Genomic DNA, 26,992 nt, shown 5'->3' on the forward strand with positions numbered 1-26,992 from the left:
TTTACACACGCCTGACTTGAGGGAAGTTTATTCTATACCCCACCGGAAGTTCTGTCTCCAGTAGGTACTGTAGGGATGTCACAGGGGAGGACATCATTCACCCTTCCCTGAGGGATACATCCAGTGATATTTCCCCATAAGTTACTGTAACACAGTCTCCAATTTACCTGTCTAGTGTTTAAAGCTGAAGCAGGTTGACTGACTGATGAGGTGCAGGTCCTGCAGGGGAACCAGGACCAGGTAGGCACACCCAGCAGAGACTCACATACACACACCCAGCTGGGGAGAACCACAAAACCAGGAATGGCGTAAATACTCAAGGGAGGGGGTAACAGAGGAGATTATTAGGAATGACTGTGGGGGGGAAAAACCGTAATGTAGCTGACTGTATTAGGGTATATTGACCAGAGTTTCAGCATCAGGTTCCTCTGAAAGATTGTCCTAGCTAGTCCTGTGTCTGGATCAATTGATTTGTTTGGACGTTCCTCTGAAGGTCCTTTATTTCTTTGATAAATGCACACTAAAATCATCTCCTCAGGGATGACAATTCCCCCTGCAGCCTTATCCACAGAGCCTACTCTGTTCTTAGCAACAACCACCATGGAGGCCATTCCTTGCACATTGGTTCCACAGCTATACCAACCATTATGACCTTGGTGATTACCCAGTCTTAGTCAAAAATGTGTTTACCAGACTCTCATCAACAAGGTCATTACTTTGATGCTATCACTTTTCTATGGTGTGTTCCTTCTTGGAAGTCAGTCTGTATCTCATTGTTTTTGCAGCCTCTTTAACACTGGGGTCACTGTTTCCTGCAAGAGACATTATGGTAGCCACTGAGGCTCCAGCAAGACCACATCCTGCCAGTTAGTAGGAAAAAAAAATCAGATAACACATTTTAACCAAGTGAAGATGACAGAAACCAAAGTGAAGAGATTAGTGCAGGTTACTCACACGCGGGTTTTTTTTTTCTTCTACACTGTTGCAATTTTACAAGACCAGGAACTGAGTGGGAGCTGGATTTGTGTCCTTTACCTCCTGTGAACTGTCCAGACTCTTCACTGGATGTAGCTGTGAGTAATCTTTGTGCTCATGTGGGATTTAAGTCTCTACATTAACCACTTTTCAGTCACTTGGGGGCAGCAGAAACAAATCATAAACATATCATTGCCATAGTTTGACCATATTAAGTTTATGAGTCAGTAAACTTAAAATAATTGAGGAGTGGCATATTTATATAAAAATACATATCTCTCTAATAAAAGCAACATGTGTGTGTAGGCATATCCCAAAATAATCAACCACCAAAATGATATGCTTTCGACTGGCTCTCAAACTTGTCCAGACATATCCCCTCTTCTAAAAGTGGAGAGAAGTTAACATGACTGCATCGCTCAACAATTTCTGTCCATTATCAATGACAGGGATAGAACATGAAAGGATCAATATTGAGTGTTAGCAACATAAAGGTCAGCACAAGAGTATCAGCAAATTCTTATTTTCCTTACATAATCCATTTTCTCCTGGCCATCCAGCTCCTTCTGCAGTGGCTCCATACCCGCTCACAGAGGGGCCCAACCCCTCAGTTTGAGAACATCTACCAATGTTGTGCTGGGTCCTTCATTATTGCTGTGTTTACATAACTCCATAAACATATTTGAGAATTTAAAAAATATTGATAAGAGCAGCATTAAATTGTTACAGACATCTTCCAAGTTGAGGTCCCTGAAGGAAACATCTGATCACATCACGGAGGTTCAAAATGTAAGGCCCGCTGATATGAAAATGCCAGGTAGGACCAGCGATGTCCACAAGATGGTGCCGGTGCTACACTTTTGAGTTTTATCGGGACCATCAGCGAGGCCTGGTGCAAATAATACCTCAAGATACTGTGCTGGAATAGTTTCACTGATCTGCAGAGCAAATTACAAAACACTGTTATGATTACAAGAAAAGAAAGACTGTCACATTTCTCAGGGAGGCCTGGTGGGTGTTAAGTGGTGCATGACATATGTTTTTATTCTCACTATTACTCCCACTGCAGCTTACCACCCAGGAAACGTTGCGCAAACAAGCAGCAAAAGGTTAGTGCAGACTGATCATCCATATCATTAAATATGAAAGTAAATCAAAGACGTACAGTCCTTGTCCCCACAACCTCAAATATCATTTCCCTCCACTGTGGTGTTTTCATGTTGCCAGACATATTTTCTACTCCCACCCAACACTCTTGGCTGTCATACAGTATACATGACATGTCAGCACACCAACTGTATGGGAGAGAAATTTCCAAACCACACTAAACCACGATGAAGTGAAAGTCAGTAAATCTGTAGTTTATGTCTTCATTATTAAACAATAATGTATTTCAGGATTCTAAACTAATATTCCGAATTTACAAGATCATATTTAAAAGTCTTTAAAAAACACTTCTATGTCACCCAGTTATAACAGGCTATAAGTAACACTAATAAAAAAAAAAGTGAAATAAACTCATAATCTAAGTTTTTGCCAAAGTTCGCACTACGTAAATCCTTAGAAATGCTTTCGAGTCTGAAATGTTTACAGCCTGTAATCCAAGACATGCTATTGATTTACAGAGGCTCTGCTGCTTTATGGGTTATGTAAGTGTTATGTAAGTATGTGTTGTTATGAGGAGCTGTCAGGTTGGCTGGCTGGCTAGAACACGTTTAAGCCATCAGGAAGTGAAAAACAAGTTCCATGGGGCGAAAGCTTTATTAATATTTTAATATATATCAATAATACTTTATATACAAAATATGTACAACAAACAACCTTTTGTTACATTTCAAAATAAAAATCCCAAGTACCTCTTTCTATACAAAATTATTATTTTTGTTTGAACTTTACATTCACTCTCTTTGCTACAGACACAACATTTCAAGCAAATAAATTTAAACACCTGCCGTCGTTGTGTCTGCGCTAAAAAAAAAACGAGTAAAAGGCAACAGCATGAGCTAAGATCAGGCCTTAACTTGACCGGGAATTTGTGGGCAAGATGCAAATCCTGGCTGAGCATGATGCGATATACTGTACACGTTCTATCAGCATACAGCAAAAAGACTATGTCAACCTTCCTCTGGTCGCGATGCAAATCGACTCAGCGGGTCACGTATCAAAAATAGAGATGTATGAGTAGTATAAACAAAAATTATTACAAGACATTACTTCACAGGATCTCATCTAGTCATGACTCACAAATTAAATCGTAAAAAGCATGTATGGCCACATCAACATGACATGAGTGACACACCTCGCACAATGACAACGCCCTGAATTCTTTGAACATCAAAAACACTTGTGTTCATTTAGCTCCAGAGTAACTGAAGGGTGAAGAAAGCAAATGTCTTTAATGACGCGTCCGCTCGACATGAGCCAAACATCAAACTTTTTTTTTTGGTAACATTCTAAGTCTAAACAATGTTTTGTTGCAGTTACAGGAGCGACAAACACTGAGGGTAGATCCTCCATTCACAGATCTACGGCAGGTAAATACAATTAGAGCAGCATCTACAAGGGGCTTTTGTTCAATCTTTACATTCATTACAGACTGGTGTGTGTGCAAAAAGTAGGTCCAAATAAAAAATTTTTTAGGGGCATTGGGAGCCTTACATTCTGGGTTTACGTCTGACATTCAACAATGAGCATGGAGAACGTGGAACGTCCTTAAAAAACAACAAACAAAACAAAACAAAACAAAGACTCATCGCTTTTAAACTGACCATCTTCCCAACCATGCGATATAACCATTCATATAACCAGGTGATATATGAACCTCTACATGGACACGGCAGGTTTTCCCCTAAAAGGCCTGTTTCAACGTGACAGAGGCCGACGATACAAGGTGGTGATTATTTGGGATTCTTTGCTGGGGTCAGTGTTCTGACGGTACAAACGACAGCTGTGGTTTGTGGGGACACCAGTGCGTTTGTTTGTTGCGAGTCTTTTCAGTGGGCCAACCATCGAACCCTGTTCAACATTCGGAGGGCAAGCTTCCAACAGAAACACGTCTGTCTAGTCTTTGGTTTCCAAGTTCAAAGGGGAGACCTGCTTTAAAGCTTTGTGCAGGGCAGGGGAGTCCATGGCGGTGTGGTGGGGAACCGGAGAGCCTGCTCTTGGGGACATCACCAGGGATGAGGGAAGTGTCTCTGGGTGCAAGCTCACCGTAGAGCCGTTCATGCCTGGGTACATTACTGGCATGCCCCCGGGGTACCAGCATTTCTCCAGCATGGGCAGATACGCTGCTGCTGCTGCAGCGGCGGGTGGTATGAGGTAGAAGGGGAGGCAGAACGGGGGCTGGTTGGGTGAGAAGCTCATGTAGCTGCCAGAGCCTCCTGCCCCGTGAGCGGAGAGCATCTCATCCTCCGAGGAGTCAGACCTCGACTTCTTGGCTCTTGGCTCGTCGCCCTCCTGCTTGATGGCCGTGCGCTCAGACAGAGAATGCTTGAGCTCCCCCTCCTTCGCGTGTCTTTCTGACCACTGGGTTTTGGGATCCCGCTTGTCGTGTTCCCCACCGTACCCGCTGTCAGTGTCTGTGTCGCTGCCGCTCTGCTCCCCCGTCCCATGGGGATAAGTCCTTTGAATAACGGGGACACAGTTCTTAGCGGGACCCTCGGACGCCCGCTGGGGCTGTCCAACAGGTTTCTCAAGTTTCTGAGCCTGAGGGTGGGATTCTTCTGGGCTTTCACTGCTCTGATGCTGCAGGACTTCGGCTGCTACCTTGTGGATGTGGCTGATGACATTGGAAGGGGTCAGGTGGTCCCTGCCGCTCTCTTGGCTGGCCAGATAGTGGAGGACCTCTTTTGCGCACAAATGAAAGCCGGAGCGGAACATCTCCTCGCTGGTCTCTGCACTGTCGCCTCCATGATCACCTGCTAAATCAAAAAAACACGGAGTTAAAAATCATTTCTACTGCTTCGTGTTGAGATCACAGACGGCCCAGCCTGGTGACGTCTCATGTAAAAACATCTGTTTGTATTTCACAATATCAAACTCACTAATTTGCAGGTCCTTCTGTAGAGCGATAATTTTCTGCTGTTGTTGCTCCAGGAGAGTGCTCAAGGCTTTCACATGCTTGAGAGTGAGCTCCAGCACCACGGCTTTCTCCAAATGACCCAACGTCTAAAACAGGAAGACCTTCGATAAGCATGTTGATCTTTCTTATGTAACACATTCTGCAGCTGAACAGAGGACAAGCCTCACACACCCGGGAAGTCATGCAATCCACGTACACGCACATTTCTCATTGAGAATTTAAAACATTTAACTAAAAGATTATAAGAATTTATACTATAAAAAGCACTTCATTGAAATATATATGAATCAATATTTAATACTTTATTTTCTCCTTTAAAATGCAAAAAAAAAAAAAAAAAAAAAAAAACTGAAACTAAACTGAATCCAAAGTCTGGACCAAACAGCAAAAGCATGTGGCGTCTCAGATTCCCTGGCTGCTCACACACACACACACACACACACACACACACACACACACACACACACACACACACACACACACACACACACACACACGCCATATGTAGAAGATAATACTCACTGTAAGCTTCAGATGTTCTGGCAACAAATCCTTCAGCTGGGCAATGCATTCGTTGATTCTGTCACGTCTTTTCTTTTCGATCAGTCTGTGTGGCAACTTGTATGTCTCCTGGAGAGGGTTGAAACGCAGTCAGTAAAAAAAAATTCTGGCTGCTCAGAGTCAACTGACACATGCAGGAATATCGTGCATTTTAACTTTCATTTACCTTGCTCTCATCTCGCTTCATGCCCCTCCTGGGTTTGTACACATAAATGGGAAAATTTCTTTGGAGAAAAGATAAAAACAAGTTAGATTTTTTTTTAAATATTCAGAATACATTGCTATAAAAAAAAATTAGAATAGAAGCACATAGCCTATAGAATAAAACAACAATTTTCTCTTTACCCCGACATGTCTGCTATTTCCAGTGATGGGTGTTTTGGTACACAGGGAGGTGGTTGCGCACTTGTAATCCTCTCCATGTCGTTAAACTGCAAAACCCGAATAAAGAACTTTAAAAAAAAAAGCCCTCAAATCGTCCCAAACGTGTCTCTGCAGTCGCGCTTCAAAACGAGGGAAAAATCCCTCAAAATCTCACAGATGTAGGAAAAAAGTATCTCCTGTTATCCAGTGCGTGTGCGTGGTGTGTGTGTTCCCGCTGAGAGCTGGAGTGGAGCACGGTGCAGCGTTGTCACCCTGAGGTCCGGACTCGGTAGTAGTCTATGTATGTCTAGGGAGGCTCCAGTGTGTGAGCGCTGGGTGGGTTTTTGACTACGTGTTAACTAAACCCTGTGACTACAGGCACGTCTCTCGGCAAGAGACACATCCACTCCGTCACATGAGCCTCACGTGTTGGACGGCGCTTTCAACTCCTCACCCTCCCCGCCCCTCACACACGCACGCACGCACACACACAATCGCACGCACGCACACACCTCCTCCCCCCTCCCTGCTGCTCGAGTACAATCCATTTCTGTAGTACTCCTCCACTGGGGCCGAGTCCCGTGTACCACCATGCTCCTGTTTGCAGAGCAGCCAGTGTTGACGAGAGAGAAAGTAGAGCAACAGTTCCCTCCTTATCAGTCCGACTGTAAAACTGCAAGTATAACAGACTCCATGTTAGATTGTAGCAATAATAACTGAAAACAATCTAGCCTCTGGACTGAGCGACACAACACAAAGATAGCGTATGTTTCTTTCTCCATAACAGGAGACATATAGTCTGTATGTTTATGAAGAAGAAGCAAGGCTGTGATTTTAAGTCCAGAGGTGGAAAGTCACAAAGTCTGTGCTGTGTCACAGAAAGGAAAAATGAGCCTCGTGCTGTGCCTGCTATAGATTTATAGTAATGTATAGCTATATAATAATAAGCTATAATAATAGTAGGCTATATATGGTATATATATATTAAATATTAACATTAATCATTATAATATATAATATTATGTATATTTACAACTTATTTGCAGCAATGTAGGCTAATATAACAATATAGCAATTTACTTGTATAGCCTACTAATAAATAAGGGGAGAATATATATATATATTCACCCCGTATATATAAGTTAAGTGCAGCAGATAGAGGAAAATAATACTTGATATAACACATGATGCAATTCATATATCTCCTAATTAACTCCACTCTTTCATTACCGTCTAAGGAGGAGTTATTTCTTATTCCCCCATTCTGTGGACTGGCATGTGTCGCGCACTCAGTATGTACACGGTGTAATTTCACACTGTACCAACTCGCTGTGCGGCACGTGCGCCGGCGGTGGGATGACACTGTCACTGAAGCGGGGCGTTTTGTTGTGTTGTTTTTTTTCTTTTTTCTACCGGCTGCCGCTCTGATGCCGTTAAGCTCGCCTGTACCGAACGGGATGTCACGTTGAGCTCCTCATGGTCGGAGCCGGGGCTGCAGATCCCTGTCGGTGACGTCACGCGCGCAGACAAACGAGAGTGGCCGACTGGTCCTTCGGTTCCACCCGCCGACATCCCGAAGCAGCCAGAGCCTATAGATAGAAACAGCTTGAAAACAACCGAGAGAGCCAGGCCGGAAGCGAGGGAGCGGGAAAGAGCTCCCTGTCAACACTTGTTCTAGATAGCGATAAGGCGGTGGATGAAATAAAACTGCTGCCTCTGCCACATCTCTCTCTTTATGTGAAAGAATTCAGAGGAAAAACTCACAGTGAGGGCGTTATTGCAGATCCAAGAAACTGACTCCGTATGGTCTTCCTTTGAAAATAGATATCTGATTGATGAATATGATATGAATGTAGCCTATGAAAACCTAAACTTGGATAACACGTGTTGCTGCGGTGCAGGCCATGATATCTGCATCTGAAATTTCTTTCTCCAATCTGAACTACCAAAAAAAAAAAAAAAATCTATATGCTATTCCATTAAAGTCTTTTATTCAAAATTTAAGTTTTGTATTTATTAATACCCAAAATAAAACAAAGCAACACTGTCGTACCCTGCCTCTCAAAGTCAGCTGAGATAGGCTCCAGCTCACCCTTGACCCTAGTGCAGGATAAGTGTTATAGAAAATGAATGAATGAATAAAACAAAACAACAAAAAGTACATTATTGTTATTATAATTTATATATAAATAGGGCTAATGTTAGATGAATTGCAGACATTTGTTGACATGTTTCCCAGATCATTTCTCTGAAAGCCGTCAGACACAGGGTACAACCTAGTTTAATTTTTCAACAAGAAAACACTGGGAAAAATAAGAGGAGTCTATTAGGCTTGCCTACCATAGCCTACATTGTCAATACTTGAAACCTCTAACTTGGAACTGAAAGTAACGTACAGTATGCACACTGAACCTGACTTTCCTTATGTGTTCATACATAAAAGAGATCTATTCTTATATTTAATGTCAATGACATTTATCAGATGAATTTTACTTGCTTATATAGCAATATGAACTGAAAACGGTACTACACCAGTATTAACAGAAATACATCAACAATAAACAAACACAGCACAACAAGTAAAGTATAATTACATCAATTTTAATAAATAATTCTACTTTAATATACAAATTGACAGTGCTTAGATTTTTAATTAATCTTAACATTCATTTTGAGTAACATTTTTTTCCAACTCAATTTCTATACAAAAGCAAAGGAAAGCAACAAACTTTATGTACACAATTGTCAAAAAAGAAAAAGAGAAAATCTAGTAGTAGCATGAAAACCTACTAAACCATTTCAGTGAACATGAGCAGAAAAGTTAGTGACTCTGCACAAGCAGCAAAGCAAAGGTGTATTAGATTTTAAAATGGGGACAACAGGCACAAATGGAACATGTTTGCTGCAAATTATGGCAAATTATGCTAATGATGTTTGTTAAAGTAAAAGTTATGCAACTCCTGAGCAAATCGTAAAAGCATGAGTGAAATTATACAGTGTTATTTGACGCACAGTACAAACATTCTTAATGTCCTTTAGAACCAAATTAAATAAGAAAGCAAAATTATCATAAAATAAGTTAGCACTGAGATATGACAGCACTGGATTTACACAGGTGAAAGGAAACTATCTGCATATATTGCCTTCACACAATATACTATCTCTATCAAGTGCAGTTGACACTCAATAAATATGCACAAACAAAAGAAAAAGTAAAACTGTGAAGGCCAGCTTATTAAATATTTTCTCTATATTTGCGTAAGTAAAGACAACCAGAAACTCCCTATTTTTTTTATCCAGTGACGGTAAAGTACAAACAAAAATGTTGGCCCACGCTTTTAAGTAAGACATTACTGATGGAACTTAAATCCACACACCAATGAGGTTGCATATTTAAGTTAATATGTTGCACAACATACAAAAATAAGACATTTAATACTGCCCATTATGCCAGAAATATAAATAGAAAACATTAAATTAATATAAACAATGGACAAACAAATGGGTGTATTTCCTCCTGTCCAGTCAGCCCCATCATGTTTCAAGTTCAACCAGTAAAGGCCATGTGTTGAGAAATCCAATTTATTTCTACATAGAAAACGTTTGGCACAATTTCCAACTGAGCTGAACAGAATGAGGTGGGTGAATGTTACCGTTTGGAGTAACATGTGCGTGGGATAGAGCTACACATCGTCTTATGACTACCTATGTTACAGTGTTTCCCTACCGTTACAAGTTAAACGCACACTCAGTAAAGTATACGTGTTGTGCAGCCTCTGAGCGACTGCACACACTGTCCGGACGCAGTCGATGCTGAACTGCTTCAGAGCCACGTTAGTTGACCCTACGCAGGCTGCTGGGGGTTGACGTTCATGTGCTGAGGGTGTCCCAACAGGCCAATCCGCTGCTTCTGCTTCCTCTGTTCTGTCATCTGAAGACCACACAAGAGATTTCTTTTAAAAATGGAAAAAAATCACTCCACATCGCACCTCTGTTGGCAAACGCTGCTGCTCTGTATAATCTTCATTGATTCATTCTTTCGTATTACTTTTCAGAAACTAACAAATGCTGCACAAGCGCTGCACGCTGCTGAACTGAAACAGCTTCTTCTGAAATCCTGCCGGCCCAGGCGCTCACGTTAGTGCGTCTTCTGACGAAAGCAACAGAATACATGCTACTAATACTGAAACTCAGTCTAAAGAAATTTCAGAGATCAAGCAAAGCACATGAGTCATAACACAGGTGTTAACCTTTATACCGACAGGAACAAGAACGGGTTTTCTGCGAAGAATCAACTTTAATTAACATAATGTTGCAATTTGCACCTCGACACTGAAACACAACAACATTAAAAGTGAGAAGACCAAGTGGTCTTGTAATGAGTGTTGTAGGAGATATAATTCTGCGTAGAGGCATGTATTAGAGACAAATATCATTAAAACATATTGGGTTGAGAATTTAAACTCAGGAGCAGAATGCTGGTATTTTATACACTGCAATTTTCTAATTTAGCCAATTTACTTGGGAATGACGCAAAACAGAAATGACTTGCAGCACAGTGTCCCTGCTTGAGCTTTACTCTGAATGATATTTCCTCCTGAAAAAGTAGGCAGTTCAAATGAATTAACAGCATCCGTTTTGGTCTCAGTTCTAAATAAAATAAACGATACAAACGTTGACTTTGGGGTGAAATGTGAAATGTTACGATGCCCTTAGCTGCAGCTTTCAGGAACACAATAATCCTCCACCCCCATTGTCTGGGTCAAAATGTCTTGGCAACATTCACTTCCTCACAAATAGTTCTCATTTCAAGGGTAAAAGACATTTTTACAATTGTGTTTACTAGAAACACTGGATTTCAGCAATTGTGCAAGTTTTCTGCACAAGACTGCTGTTAGATGCAACATCAGTAGAACGTATTCTTACATAATGTAGAAGCACTTAATTGGAGTTTAATCCCTACAGAAATGGTCTTCACTTTAGTCTGATCACAAATAATTATTTTAAGGGAAATTCTATGAGGTTCTCCCATAAATATTGCAAAAGACTTTATGTTATCTAGTTACTGAGTTAGTTTACTAGATAAAGAAAAACTTCAATCTTAGTCAAAAAGTCAATAAATAAGTCGATAGAAACCAAAGATAGCTTGTTGCTCAATGATGAAAATAAAATCTGTCTGACTGCCTCATGAGCTGTGTTGCAAACTATGACTCACCACCTTTTGCATTTAGTAAGCTCTGCATCTAAAGGGCAATGAGCGGCAAACAAACAAACCTCGAGCAACGCTCGCTGTCCACATCTACAGAGAAACCTCACATGCTTTTCATGGTTTCTCCGTGATGAAGTCAGAGCCTTCAAAGTCTGTGCCTCTGTCAGCGTTTTCACTACAGTTCAACCAACCTGTTCTTTGAGCTCGGTCAGCTGGCCCGAGAGGTTGGACACCAATTTCATGGTGGACTCCAGTTTCTCCTGCAGGTTTCTGATCTCGTTCTGCTCCCCGTCTGCATCGCTGCTTACCAGAGACATGGCCCGCATCCTTGGGAACCAGTCCAAGTTGTGTTCCTGGTAAAGAGAATCTGGATGATTATGACCAGCACATCAAAACACAATTAAACTGATTTATTACATCCATTTTGGCACTTTCTTGAATCTGCTTTCATTTTTTTGGTTCTAAATATAATTTCTAAAATAAACCAGTCTTTATCTTGCTTCACACATTAAAAAACACAAACAGCACCAAGTGTGTATGACTGCCAAGCTTGATTTGATTTGTGTTTTTCATCACAAGCCCTATTTTGTTTCTTTGGCTACGTGCAATGATTTGAAGCCTACTATAAAAGCGGAATCAAACTAATCATGAGGGACTTTCCATAATAGAATCACATGGGCTATGAGGGCATTCTTGAAATGGCTTGCAACAGGCTGTTTACTTATCAGTGATACGTTTCGGTCACGTATAGTCTCACCGTGCACATGTCAGAAGTGACAAACTTTTAAAAAATTTGTAAACCAAAGCAGGGAAACTCTCTCATTTGAAAGACTACAAAAAAAAAACACGAGTGCTGCTGAGAGCCACTGACAATGACTCAGAGGAGCAGCAGGGCGGCGGGTTACACTGTAGTTCACACACCGTTGAACTGACTGTGGCAGTGATTTCACCTAAGAAGAAGTTACTATCAAAAACATCTTCTTGACACAAACTGGTGGCACACCGGTGTCAAGAAACACTAAGACTGAAAGCATATATCTTATAGGTTCTTTCATGTTTCTGAAGTAACGAACTGTTGCAGCGTCAGAATGAAAGGAGTTGTCTCCCAAAAGGTATTTCAAGAATAGATTATTTGATACACTGTTTGCCAATCTGAACCCATTATTTGACACATTGTGGGCTGATGTGTGGGCACAAATATGTTAAATGATGCAGTTCATGGAGTAAACTGATGAAAATATCTATTAACAGTGAGGTGTATGTAAAGTGATTATTCATATCGGTTGGAGTTTCTATGTATGTTTTATAAAACAATTAAGAAAAACAAATGAAGCAAATACAACTCTCAGGATTTCCATAAAATCATATGCATATTTTTGACATTTTTACAGTAATTGAATTGTTAGCACATATATATGACGTTTCTCATACTACCAGACATAACATGAGTGAAATAAGCTGTCCACGTCATGACGGTGTATTTCCACATGACAGTCTCATAAAAACAGATTGAGACAGCCAGGGTTTCATACGTTATGTACCTACGTCAACCTGTGGGAATGGGGGAGAAAAAATAAACCAGAAACCTTCACAGTGCAGACAGTGAGAAATGGTGTTAGCACAGCCCCTAACAATGTGTCAGCCGCTGGCGGGTGCACGCGAACAGAAAAATGTGCTAACTAAGCTAACTCTTCTGGTCTCAGACTCCTCATCTGAGTCTGTGTCAGACCTTTATTGCACATCATCGAGATACACGCTGCTTTTATACCAGTTACCGAAACCTTCTCAGTACTGTGAGCAAGAGTTTACATTGGCACAGCTGCTGAGTTGGCAACTGCTAGTTATAAGCCGAGAAACAACCTAAACAGTCTGATTACATCTGCTAGTTGCTGATTTTGGAGCAGAACAAAGGCTATAACAGTCTTATTGGTGTTTCCTTAAGTAACCATCTTGATACTCTCTGCCCCTTCACCTGTCACCTGGACAAAAAGCCTGATCCAGAATTTCCCAGGAGGATGGATACAAGCAGAAATGTGCTTCAAGTTCCAGTTTCTATCAGTTTTTATGTAGGAAAATCATGATAAAACAACATATAATCAGAGCTTATTCTTTTTACATGGATGAAAATGTGTCTGTAGAGGAACTTCAGTAAATTACATGATGTAATTATGCCTATTTATGATTATATATTATTCATAAGAAAGATGCAACATGTATCGAATGTTTACTGTCCACCCCTGCATCACTGTGGCAAAGCTGTAACAAGTTATTGTCAATGCCAATGCAAAATAAAATGCATTCGATTAGCTAAGCCAAGCAGCTTCAATTGTGTACAGTCACAGTGAATGGAGTGTATTTAGCACAGACATTAGTGTAATTGTGTATTAAAAAAAAAGTCATTTGATTTCCTCATTTACACAATACGAGTTTTTTTTTTTTTTTGCTGCGCAGTAACTAAAACACATCAGTTGCATTCCTGATGTGTGTCTGGCAAAGTAGCTCCTTATCACATTTGCTGTCCTCTGAATTCTGGGACTTGTAGTATTAAGGACATCCGATTAACCGTGACTGAATGGATTACAACCTTAAGGAAAAATTAGTGGCATTTAAAAAATCTGTTTGTAAAGACGCTGTGTTACAGTCAGTGTGGGTGTGAACATACGACATTGACAGAGACACGAAACCTGCCCCAGAGCTTGTGTTAAAATATTGCTGAGGGTCACGCTGCCACATTCTTTCACACTTTCATCCCGTCCAGCACTTAACCAACACATACCGTTGTTATTGTGTTGCTGCCTGAACAAACCAACTCCCAAATCAGCCAAAGTCATGTGAGCACACACCTACACTACCAGTAATACACAGTCCTACTTCCTGCAGTACAGTACCGTCCCAATAATGCGTTGCCTTTACGCAGAGAGAAACTTGAACATTAATAACGAACATTTGTGCACGTGAAGGAATTTATTTGTGTTAATTTTCCAAGCCTTCATTTACTTCCGCAGCAGCACGAAAAAAAAAGAAGTCCCAATTTCTCTAAAATTTACATTATTTTCAGTTTTTGTGGACCTGAACTTTTTTTTTGTTCTTTTTATTTTTTCCTCTTTACCAATTGCTGTTTGTCACTTCCCTTTGAACCATTTAAGGACTGAAATTTCAATACAAACATGGAACCTCTGACTGGTATTATATATTTAACTCTCAACAACCTACACACATTGCACACACTAGTGCCACTACCATGTGACCTAAATGGGCAAAACCATCAGTACTGATGCAGCATGAATGAAAAGGGTGAAACGCTGTGCAGCTGCTGAGATCACCGTCTCAAAACAGTGCAGTGCTGAAGAACTGGGCTGGAAAAGTCCCGAGGTTTCAGTGGTTGATTTGGAGACATATGGGCGAGCGAGGTGGCTGTCCAAACCACAAACCAGTCCTGGGTCAGACGGTAGCCCGAGGGGAATCACACACACTAAGCTAATGAGCAGTATTTACTCATTCTGAAAGGACTAGAGCACTGTTGTGAGCAAGTTCCGCTTCCTGAATGCAAAGAGACAGAGGCTGTGTTTACCTACTTCACCTGCCTCCTCCCCCAACACACACACACAGTCTCTGAACACAGCTCCAGCTTCACTCATATAATAATCTTTATATTCTTTACATGTCAACATGTGACAATGCTGTAAATTACAAAACAAAATATTTTATTTGACCAGTTCTGCTCATATGTTGTCAAATAGGGTCATTTCCCCATTTTGGATCCTGTCTGCCGGCCAAAAGCACACGTGTGTTTGTTTGACGATTTTATCACCAGCAGCCCTGCCCTATTTCCATCCCCAGTGTTTACAAATGATAGCACTTCCAGTAAACTGAGAAGTGCAGCCATGACTTAAGAGTCTCTACATCACGCTGGTTCAATGGAAATGACGGAAGTACATTTTTCATTATTAAAACCGCACGGGCCATGACAGAGAAACAGGATGCTCTGTGGTTAAAACAGCAACAGAAAACGTCACAGTCATGCCACAAGCCACCTGACAAGCTGACAGCCCCCTCATTCGACAAATATGCAAAATACTTGCCAAAAAAATATCACGCATCTGAACCGACACAGGCAGATATTGTTTAAGCATTTTTCGGCAGAATCAGATACTGGCTGTTTTAAATGTGTCTACAGGTGTTTTGAAATGGCTCAGCGACAGCTGCTGCATCTTTCACTGTCGGACTCGGTAAGAATCTGGGCAACTACGATGATGAGCCAACAAACATCTATTTTCTTCTTAGACATGACATTTCACCCAGAGCCCTCCACCATTGACGTCAGTCCCAGTCATTGTCAGAGTAGTCTGACTTCTACACCCCCTTCTGTCCTGTTGCTTATTTCATGTTATTGCAGCATCAAAAAAATCGAAACACGGTGGGAACGAGGCAGCACAGACTGAGGAAATTGGATGTGCAAATCATGCTTTTTAAGTCATGGTGTTATAACTAAAAGCACTCACCCACTGCTACCCTACAAATAGTATGCCTTTAAAAAAAAGACTTGTAGATAAATTTAAGTTCAGAGAGTCAAATACCACAAAATGAACAATGTTACAGGATATAATAGAGGGAAAAAAAGCAGGATGGATCAAGTGGATCAAACACCACTACATTAAATCAGAAATGCTAAATATTTGTCTCGATGGGCAGAAAGTACAAAGTATATTAAGTTTTTGTCATTAAGTTTTTAATTTACAATTAGCTATACTTTCATTTGGTTACATCGAGAGCTTTTAAAAATCTGTAAAATCTATAACTGCGGCTTCTCTGTTTTTGGTGCCTGTTTCTTCACTCTTAGTGTCTAATAAAGCGAAATTGATAAAAAAAAAAATCCTAATTAATAAATATAATTAAAAAATTTTGGGGGAAAAAAGTGATGAAAAAATATATTCCTATTACTTCATGAGTGATATAATTAATAAGGGAGTGGGGCAAAACTCTGTGAACACTGAAATCTTTGTGCACAACTCCAGACAACACGACACGGAGGCCCACCGCATCAAACACTTGCATGTGAAGCTGAGAGTTAATGTTAAGGATGACTGGGTCAGCTGATGGGTCACTGGGGTCTTTCGCACCATGAGTGCCTTCCCTGCTCAGTCTGCTTGCAAAGTCTGCAGCTCAGAACGCCTCCTTGACAAACTCATTTTGGCTCAGCAGGGTGCAAGGTTAATGGGGGAGACAATGGGGGTTAATCTCGAATCAGGTGGTTCCTCACAAGACTGACTGCAGCAGCAGATCAAGGCAGTGAAGGCAGTGAAGTGGGCTTGAATGGCACCTAATGAGAAACTGTGTCAGAAACTGACAGCAGCAGCGCAAGTGCGTCAGGGAAGCAACCACTTCAGAAGAAGGGGCTTTCCTTTGGCAGTTAAAAAAGCTTCCTAATTGCTCACAGCCTGCAATGTGATTCAACAATCAAAACAATGAACGTTTCTGCATGGTTCATATCTTTTTAATGGCTAATTTCCCCCAGAGATGGTCCAGTTCACTTAGTTGTGACGTACAGTGAAAAAGTCAAACCAGGATTGAACGCGTATGTGTGTAACTGGTATGTTGCTCTCATTTAGTATTTGTAATACCAAATCCGATTGAAACCAGCGTGCACTGAACTTTTTGAAACAAATTTTTTCTTTCAACAAGTTACCTATTTTTTGGCGCATGTCCACCTACCATGAGGTGATTCACAGGGTAAAATGTATGTGTGCGTGTGTTTGTGTGTGTTTAATGATTTAAAAAAAAAAGGCATGGCTGCTTTAGAGGATTAACACATTTTATGCCGGTGGCAGACTCCTTTTGAATGTTAATTCCCCATTCTCAAAGCTGACTGATGTGATAATACTTTGGAGGGAATCAAGGTCACAGAGGCAGGGATTACATAATGCAGTCCTGGTACGCTGGGGCAGATAAGGTGAAAAAAGGAGAAGAAGTAGAAGGTGTAAAAAAAAAAAATAAAAAAAAAGACACTACTGGATTGTGGATTTGTATAAATCAAGTGTATTTGTGTGTTGTCTTTCTCTCAGTTTACCTATAATAAGATTTAGACAAAATTCATAAGTTTGTTGTAAAAGATTTGCTTGTGTGCTGCACTTTTGAAGAGTTTAAAAAGCAAATTGCACATTCAAGACAACATCCTTACCCTGATCATTTCTGCCACGTAGCTCTCCGGGCCAGTGTACTCTGTCGAATCCTTGACCTTCACCAGGACTATGAAGCACAGGTAGTGCCACATGTTGTGTTCGACTTTAATGTGCTCTTCAAATGTGACTGTCTTATTGTCAAACTTGTCTCTCTCCAAACCTGGGGAAAAAACAGTACAATCCCATACATACACGCACACACACGCACACACACGCACATACACACACACAGAATTAGCAGGGTGTTCTCATTTCTTTGGAAGAATGAAGAAATACACATTGTGTTGCAACCTGATATAATACCTCTTGTGACCTAAATGAGGATGACTGACTGAAAAAGCAAGAGGAAATGGGGTCACAAGAAAACGGACAGACACAAATGTCAAAAATGGATTTACTAAAAATGTCCACCTTTTGTTTATCACCTCAAATCACTGCAATCAGTACTCATTCTCACACTCTATCTGCCAAAGAGAAAAAATAACCCTTGATGTGGTTGCTCAACGCGGAGCAGTAAAAATATCAACAACTAACCAGCGATTGTTCACGTTTCACATGTAACACTAATAAGTGAGCGCTCAGCGATGGGTGAAGCCGGTGTTTTGAGTTGAGCATGCCGTCTAACATGGTCAAGACCCACATGGCAACAGGAAGAAACACTCCTCCTCCACAGCAGCACCTGCCGTGACTAAACATTCATTCTGGGAAGAGGAGGCGTTTCATTGTTTATACTACCCAGAAAAACAGCCCCCATTTTTGCAGAGCTCTGATGCGAAGCTGCATCACAGCAGTCACACGCTCATACAAGAGCAGGCACAGTGACAAGACCACTCTCTTTATTTGTCTCGGTTTCGCCATCTTCTGCAAGCCTCGACATTCACACCTGCTGACTGTACTGCAGCTCTAATGCTGTACAGTGGTGCGTCAAGTATCGAGTGCAGCTTGACTAAGATAGAGCTGCGAGACATTTCCGCTGTGTTTAATTCTAAGAAGGGAGTACGACTACTTAACAGAGATGATAGGAAAAGGACAGGAAAAGATGTGTCAAAGGTCATGACTCACATACCTATATTGTTCACAAACAATAGAACTGGTACTAAACTGCTGACTACACAACATTGTAAAAAAAACAAAAAAATAGAAAAAACAAGACAACAATCAAATGGCCAGACAAAAAGTTGGATTTTGACTCAGCACTGGATCTGGTGTATCTCTATTTAATCTCTCACCGCAAATAAAACACGTAGTTTTGAGGATTTCCTCTTTCTTCTGCTTCTCACTCCTCAGGTCAGCAAACGTGTCAATGATGACACCAAAGATGAGGTTGAGGACGATGATGATGACCATGAAGAAGAAGAGCAGATCGTAGATCACTCTGGCTGCAAAAAGCGGCTCCTGTTGAAGGCAAATGAACGGAAAAATGAGCAAGAACATGAGGAACATGAGCTCGTAAGCTGAAGCCAGAATGAACCTTCACCAAAATTAACTGACGCAATTACACCCACTGACTGTTTAGAAGTTTGCTTTTCCCCTTGAATTCAAATCAGATTGACTTAATTAGCTAGTTATCAGTGTCAGTAAATATTAAGTCAGTGATAATAGCAATAGCATTCATCTATTAATGTTTTTTTAACTACGATTTCTTTTCTTTTTTTGCCAAAATCTATATCAGATTTTTAAAAAATATCTAATTCATCAACAGTCTATGTAAATACGGAACCCATTCATATCTCATTTCACTACCGTCACTGGGATAACACATTTTAGTGACTCATAAAGCCATCTTTGCATGCAAGGCACAGGCCAAGTCATCGTGCGTTAAACACAACACGACACGGCTGAAAACAACACAGAGAATCCACATGAATGCTAAGCTAACTGAGGTTTATACAAGGTTTATGAGTCATGCCCCGATTCTATGGGTCAAGCTGCAAATCTAACCCATGTTGCAGTAGCTTGTCTTCATCCTGGATAAGCACCAGTAAGACTTTTTCTGGCATGTTTGGGGTTATGGAAGTCCACTGCAAGTCCTGCGTGTCCCCTCTGACCTGCCAGCCCATTGTATTTCTCTGTGACATACAGCCACCTCAGTTACACCAAGGCCCTCGCTGCTCCCTCTCCTTACTTGGCACCACATTCATCTGATAAGGGACTTGCCAACGATTCTATTTTTTCCTGATTGGGGCAAATATGTTATTACCTTTTGAAGTTAGAGAAAATCAAATACACATTATGGTGATCCCCTCATGGGCCCATTAATGAAAAAAGGGCTTTATTAGATCTCACATCACTTTTCTCCATTCACTTTAATTTAATTTAATCTAATTTAATTTTTATCTGTGTGGGAGGGGGACTGAGTAAACATGTTGGTGTCTATCGCATTTTGCTGTTTTCAGTGCAAGAGAGTTTGGCGAGACCTCCACAAGTTTGTTACGATTTTTTTTTTTTTTTGGACATTTTATGATACTGGGTTCTGATCTGATGTAAACTATTAAACCTTTGCACCCCTATCCTTCATACCTCTTTGGACGGTTTCCGCAGAACGTCCCCGACACCTCCTCCACTCCTGAGGCCGTGACTCAATACTGTGACAATGCACATGAGCAAGGAGTCACATGCCCGCTCCTTGTCCTCGATCACCACCGCTGATGGCTGGACGGCAATGGAAGCTACAGAGACGTTGAAATAGTGTCAGATTCAGTCATTTCCTGTGTAGGCTGAATGCAAAGCTTTGTCTGATCAGTCAGCTGCACTGCTACACTATCACCCGATCATCATGCTTTTAAATTTAACTTTATAGAAACCAGGCTACTGAGAAAACAGCTACACCCCAAATTGAAGATCTAATATACTACCAAACACCCTTGAATCCTCATTTCATACTCTATTACATGTGATTGGTTGACTAAATCAGCCCCATTTTAGAACATAACAAGGCTGACAAATTTCTCAAAACCATCCTCACAGTAACAAGTCACCAGATGACCATAATTAGCCGGCCTGGCGGTGATGGATAAGGAAGCCGAGACGAGGTCAGGCAGGATTCGACATGGTTGGCTGATCAATTTTAGGGTGGCGCTTATGTTCATCCTTGATTGGGGGCTTTTCCCAACAAGGTCAGTCAGTTTGCAAGAACTCGTTGGTTGTTGTTGGAGGCTCTCCCACCCCCCGGCGCCCGCCCCAGCGCCATCACAGAGTGGACCCAACGACCTGCTTGTACCTGATGGTAATTAAACCTTGACCTTTTAACACTGGGCCTCTACATCAGGTCTTAGGCTTGGTCTCCTGAGACACACACAAGAGATCTAAACCTGCAGTGTTTCGGTCAGCTTCCCACCAAACCCCAAACTGGCCCAGCCTGACCTAATCCCATGACCAGCCGGCCGGCCGGCTGGCCAGATTTACAGCTCAGTGGGATGAATCTCCTCTGGCTGAGTCATATGTCTGTGAAGACATAAAGACCTTTACATACTCAGTCACTCATAGGCCCATACACAGACACTAACAAGCACACAAACATGTGGGACATGCTTCAACATGTGGACTCAAACTTAAAAGAACCCATCGACCCGTCGCCTTAACTCCACCCTAGTCAGACACACACACACACACACACACACACACACACAAACACACACACACACTCACTTTCACTTTTGTTAACCTACCATCCATCACGGTCTCCGCTGTGCAGTTCTCTCTGTTTTCTTTCTGGCACACTCCACCAGAGAAGAGCTCTCCCACCATACTGGCTCCATGCTCTGATCAAATGGGAACACAAAACATTACGCAACTGAACAATCTGCACATGTTTCACCTTTGGGAGAGAAGCATTTATTTTTTTCACGGTGCATATTAGCAATGACGTCCTTTACACGGACAGCTTGTGGGTGATGCTACAAGCAAGGTGAACATAATCATAACAGGACACACACATCTTGTATTCTTCAGCCTCCTATTGACTTAATTTCAGACATCCAGCGTGTGCGTGTGTGTTTTTGTACTGCAGAAAAAAAACACCGCACATGTTTCAGTCGCATGACTGTTTGGGTCAAGACAGGGCAAGTAATTTACGTTCACCTCAGTAATGAATGTCAACATACCGAGTGTTTTGTTGGGTATTCTGTCGACGGCCAAAATGAAATCGTCTTTGAAGAAGATGTAACCAACAATAGAGAAGAGGTAGACGAGGATAAGAGCCAGCACAGCCGTCAGGACAATGGAGCGGCCATTGCGGGTCACACTCTTTATTACGTTGAGCAAGGTCTCTTCTCGGTAAACCAGATCAAAGAGCTGGAAAGGGGAAGGATTCAGAGATGTGTTTGGAGAACATGAGCATTAGAGAGAGAAGTGTGTGTGTGTGTGTAAATGTGAACACCTGGTAAAACAAAGGCTAGACTTTTTTTTTTTTTTAGATCAGTTCCTTTATTTAAATGTCCTTGATTTGGTATGGGACACGTGCATCTTTATAAACAATCAAATGGCCTTTAAATACCAGTTTTATCTCATGTGTCAGTGCAATTGATACTGTAAAAATGTCCTCCATACCAAATTAATTTCTATTCAGAACAAGCTGGACATTGTTGGTAGGGAACTGAAACCTCAATGCTCATGTGTGTAAAAGTGTATAATCTCAAGATGATATTGTATGTGTGCATGCTCACGTACTAGCAAGCTGTAAAAGAAGACGTGGACGAAGACCCCCAGGGAGCAAATGATCAGGTAGAGCAGGTGGTACAGGAACTCCACGTCCATGATCATGGCTATGTAGCCTCGTGTGAAGGTTCCTCGGTTCCCAACAAAGCTCGTCAGGAAGATGACCTTGTTACATAACTGCGGGACAACGGACAAAGAGATAACACACAGTGAGAGAATAAGTCTTACTTGGTAGGATCAGTAGTAACCGTAGTATTTTTGTCTTTGGGTAAGATTCAAAGATAGTCATTGTGCAGGATACTAAAAATAAAGTGGATGTGGTTCACCACCAGCACAGAGTGGAATCTCCCTGGCTTATGCATCAACACCTCACAGCTGTGAGTGACATTTGTATTAGCAGCTATGATGCTACCACACTGTGTCCAGGGTTACGTGTGGGAGAGGAAAAAAACATAACAAGACAGGCTGGGTAGCCGGCACACAGCTGGATACATCTGTCATTTAAAAACCAGTCAGTTTCACTTCAAGAGAGAAAAAGGAGGGGGGCACTGAAGTGTTCACACCTTAGTGCTGTATAAGTAAATTCAATGTTTAGTGAATGTTTTTGCATATGACTGTACCCCGTGCCAGGAAAAAATCAAGTTAACCAGCAATAGAGCACATCTGGATGTAGCAGTTCACATGGGTTCTCGACAAACTGACGCACTTACATTGAAACCACCCAGTAGGAGCAACGTGGGCTCCAGGCCTACGGAGAAGATCAGGCGCAGGATGGTGGAGGCGATGAGCGCCCGGATGCCATGAGGCTGAGGCAGGACGATGACTATAGCCAGAGACACCAGCATGGCCATCCACAGCAGGGCAGACAGATGTGGCTCCAGGGTACCTGAGGAGGACAGAGGTCACATTAGGGCTCAATATAATCATCAATTATGAAGCCAGCTGTTTTCCAGCATGTCAACAGTTCAGTTATGTACTGCAATAACCCTAGACACTTCCATGAGGAAAAACAAGCTGCAAGTTCAGAAAAAAAATAGACATGGGAACCTTGGTTATTTTGGTTTATAAGCACAAAAAATTGGCATTTTTAATTTCTTGTTACTTATTTCTTCATGTAGAGGGTGGTGGTGACCCCAAACATGCTTAGCTATTCAAGATGTCATACATAGCCGGCCCCATAAAATCCTGGAGGAGCTTTTGTGTTGTGTGGGTTTTTTTTTTTTTTTTTTTTTTCCTGTTGCATTTATTTTGAGGGTTCGTGAGTTTTTGTTTTGCGTGTCATTTTGAATCTACATTGTTTCTGAATTTCCAGATCGTTTCTCCTAATGGAAGTGTTTTGGACTTCACTGTGCACTTTAACAACTTAAAGCATTTAAAATACACTGAAAATAAATGTCAATAAGAAAGTGAATGCCTTTACTCCTGTTTATCTTGTTTGCATATTTATAAAGAGTAGTCACATCAACATGAATGCATAGCTCTATCTTTGCAGCTTAAGTATGCTTAGCCTGCATGCTCTTATCAGCGACGCTTCCTCTCATATCTAAATGTTGATAAATGTGCTTTTTTTAATTTGTATGAGAAGAACTTTTTTAATACGAGAGACAGAATTTCATTTATTTCTCTAACTTTGACTTCCCCACACAGATTGTACAACGACATTTGTTATTGTTATTGTTATTGTTATTGTGAAGTACAAGCAAAATGGCCAAGTCAAGACACTGGAGTTGACTTATCTACCACTTGTGATTGATTTATCGATTGACACCATGTGTCACCCAGTCAAAAATATCGTTTCACTTATGAACCCAATAGATTTACAGATGTTCATAATCAGCAGAGCTTGTTGCCTCCGTGTAGGTCAGCTGTGTTTTACATCAATCACTGTGGGTCAGCAAAGAATTAACGTGAGCTCAGCAGGCAACAGCTCAGTGCCAAGTCCACACCAGCTTGCAGCAGAAAGGCTGATTCACTTTGTTAAAGATAATCTAATTCCACTGTGTTAACACACACACATGCATTTATCTATTTCCTTCCTCTGAGGCACGAAGCAGACCACGTTCAGTGTCTCTGTGCCCTCCGTTGTGAGGCCTCCTTCTTATCGCCCTCTCCGTGTGCAGATCACATGACAGGTACTCATTACATAACTCCTGGTTGGCTAAAAATACACTTGGCTCCATCTGAATTCATCAGGGATGGTCCTGGGTACTGAGTTGTAACAGGCTGCCCGGGTGCTCAGACTTGGCAGCAAACCTACTGTAGACACAGCAGCTCGGACGTCACACACCTACAGTCCGAGACCATTCATCGCTCTCACATCTCTGCTTACTCTGCAGGTAGGAGATAGAGACACTGACCTTTACACCAAACAACTGAGACTCAGCCAAATTAAATCCACATAGCGCCTGATGTTTTGCTGCTTGTTCAACTTCACACATGCACATTATCTTGTTAGCAGGCAGTTGGCTGACAGCTGCATTGTTGCATTCAAGTAGCCTCTGGGCCTTTGACTACTGACCACAGCTCACAATACCTGGTCTCATGCACACTCACCTGACATCAAACAAGAGGTAAGTGTGCAGCCTGGAGTTATTCAAGGTGTCTCTAACCACAGTTTGTCTTCAAATAAAACCACCCACAGGAAACATGAGTGATGTGTGCAGTCAATGCAATATGTTAAGTTTTTACAGTGTTCAAATTGTTGATACATTCTGCACATTAAGCACAAGTCTAAAGCTATAAAACTGCCTTGCAGTGTAAGACCTGTAATAAACCAAGTTTATCATGCCCAATTAAAGTTTGGTTTATTCAAGGTCTCCAAGCAGTTGGCATGAATATGACCACATGTCTGACTATCTTGTAATGATTCAGGAAACACTGCAACATCAAACATTCACTGTTGCGCAACTAAGATGTTTTCACTTGATACTTTCTCATCAGTTTGAAGCGAACATCATTTAGCCTCTCAGCCTGCACACTGATTGATGTGTCCTGGAATGACCTGCTAAGGTCTCACAAGACCTTTGACATAGAAAACCGCATGGAGTTTCTTGAGCTAAGCTAACAACCTCTTTTTTTGTCTCTTCGACACCGCTGTGAGGAAGTTCAAACAAAAGGGACCTCGCCGTTTGACCCCACACAGAACAATTGAAAGTTTATGCGAAATCACAATGTGCGTCTTCTGTCTGCTACTCTGCACGGGAACAATGGCGGCCTTAATGGCTGCGGCTTTTCACATCCCCACAAATACTGCCCTCAAGGAGAACTGAGAAAAAAGGGAAGAAATAGGAGACAACAAAACAAACAGAAAACTACAACTGCTCAGAAAAAAAATCATGCTTAGGTCTGGTATTTTTCCCTTTGTTTGCGGAAAAGCTCCTGCAGAGCACAAAAAGCTTATCACCGAGGCATCTCTCTTTTGAATGATTATCAGATATCTGAAGTGATCTGTCACAGCATGTGACCCAGCACCACACAACTTTTCCCAACCAAAGTCTGTAAATACAGGGCACATGACAGACCCTGACCGATCAGGGGTTAACATGGTGTGGAGAATAAGGTCAAATAAGTAGATCCTACTGAGAAGATGAATCACCTCCTACCCTTTTTTTGTAATTGCAGTTAAAAAAAAAAGTTAATTTCTTTAACACCCTGTTTTGTTATTATGCATGAAAATATATTGAACTTCCACTATCTAAAATGCGTCAGGGATATCTGCGTCATCAGCATTGAGTTTTAGCACCAATTTAGCATGTTTTTTGATTACTAGCCTACAGTTTCTTTCTGACGGATGAATTGATATCCATAGCTAATCATTATGACAAATGATCTCATTCCTGACCACCCCCATCTCTCACTGCTGCTGCCTGGATGGATGTAGAGAGACCAAGGAGTTGGCAGGTAGTATGGGTAACATCCTCTTGTATACGAGCTCAGTCGGTGCTCTACAGACTTCATGTTGGCATGGACCACATTCACTCTTTTGGCAACAACAGCAACTGAAGCTAAAACAGAAACTAAAGACCCACTACTGATTGTGCCCCCTAGATCAGTGGTTCTCAAAGTGGGGTCCGGGGACCCCCAGGGGTCCTTGAGAGGGTTCAAGGGGGTCCCCAACTTTTTCTTAAAATTTAACCACCCAGAATGTCTTGAAAGTATTCCAAAAAATTCATGCTACTGGCAGTAATTTGAACCTACATAGACTAAAAAAAGTTACAATATCCAGTCACTACACAAATATTTGTGTATTTCTGGTGTTTGTTTCAAAATGTTATCCACTGGGGGTCCGTGGTCTAATTTATGTCAGTTTATGGGTCCTTGATGTAAAATTTGAGAACCACTTCCCTAGATTACAAAACCCCTGACTTTTTAACTAAAATTAGCGAGGCAGAACCTAACTACAACATAAAGAACAATTCTTAATGTTTTGGTATAACATCAGTGTCATTCCGACTATGACAAGTTCCCGTGAAAAAAAAGCCAGTGGGATGAAAAACCAAAAACAATTACACAATCTAATACATGACATTTTGAAGAAGCTCAGATTTGAAGATGGGCAATGAAGATAACGTCTCAAAAATCCCTGTTTACTACTGCTCACATTAGCTACTGACTAAAACAAGGAGTGAGTGAGTGGGTGAGTGGCTCAGACACAGCACAGAGAACTCATCTCTGTACAAATGAAATATCTCCACTATTTTCAACAATGGAACAGCTCACGCAAATGATAACTGTGCGACAGCTTTGAGTTTGACCTTCAGTTTAGTTATTGCGCCAGCGTCAGAAAGTCCAGAAGTTGTGATGTTTAAGTGCATCCGGGTCGTCACTGCCCACACACAATGTAATGTAAGAGATGTGCAGTAGAAAACTAGACTCTGGCTCTGGGCTGAAGCAGCAGCCTGGAGCGGGGGAGTCAGGTTAGAGGCTGCTTCCTCTCACATCCAGACAATAGGAACAGGGCAGCAGACA

At 41.5% G+C, this 26,992-nt stretch overlaps 2 protein-coding genes across 3 annotated transcripts in view; both read right to left on the reverse strand.

The window, feature by feature from the left end:
• Positions 1 to 2,733: 2,733 nt before the first annotated feature.
• bhlhe40 (basic helix-loop-helix family, member e40) lies at positions 2,734 to 6,426 on the reverse strand. Of its 2 annotated transcripts, none has more exons than XM_083971551.1 (5): positions 5,963 to 6,426; positions 5,784 to 5,841; positions 5,579 to 5,686; positions 5,019 to 5,142; positions 2,734 to 4,892 (listed from the first exon to the last, which is right to left on the reverse strand). In XM_083971551.1, exons 1-5 carry the CDS (start codon positions 6,037 to 6,039, stop codon positions 4,036 to 4,038), a joined length of 1,224 nt encoding a protein of 407 aa, XP_083827677.1. In that variant the 5' UTR covers positions 6,040 to 6,426; the 3' UTR covers positions 2,734 to 4,035. The 2 variants fall into 2 exon arrangements, with proteins under 2 accessions (XP_083827677.1, XP_083827676.1); XM_083971550.1 differs by having other exon boundaries at positions 2,734 to 4,895.
• Positions 6,427 to 8,790: 2,364 nt separating this feature from the next.
• Positions 8,791 to 26,992, reverse strand: part of itpr1b (inositol 1,4,5-trisphosphate receptor, type 1b) — a gene marked incomplete at its 5' end in the record, with an annotated part of 84,182 nt that continues 65,980 nt past the window's right edge. Inside the window, 9 exons of the mRNA XM_083971530.1 lie at positions 8,791 to 9,911; positions 11,381 to 11,542; positions 17,368 to 17,528; positions 18,598 to 18,763; positions 19,889 to 20,037; positions 21,037 to 21,129; positions 21,472 to 21,661; positions 22,037 to 22,201; positions 22,735 to 22,910. Coding sequence (XP_083827656.1) covers positions 9,825 to 9,911; positions 11,381 to 11,542; positions 17,368 to 17,528; positions 18,598 to 18,763; positions 19,889 to 20,037; positions 21,037 to 21,129; positions 21,472 to 21,661; positions 22,037 to 22,201; positions 22,735 to 22,910 — 1,349 coding nt within the window. The 3' untranslated portion in view covers positions 8,791 to 9,824. The remainder of the gene's footprint in view (positions 9,912 to 11,380; positions 11,543 to 17,367; positions 17,529 to 18,597; positions 18,764 to 19,888; positions 20,038 to 21,036; positions 21,130 to 21,471; positions 21,662 to 22,036; positions 22,202 to 22,734; positions 22,911 to 26,992) is intronic.

This window comes from Trachurus trachurus (assembly GCF_905171665.1).
Source record: "Trachurus trachurus genome assembly, chromosome: 5".
Classification (NCBI taxonomy): Eukaryota; Metazoa; Chordata; class Actinopteri; order Carangiformes; family Carangidae; genus Trachurus; species Trachurus trachurus.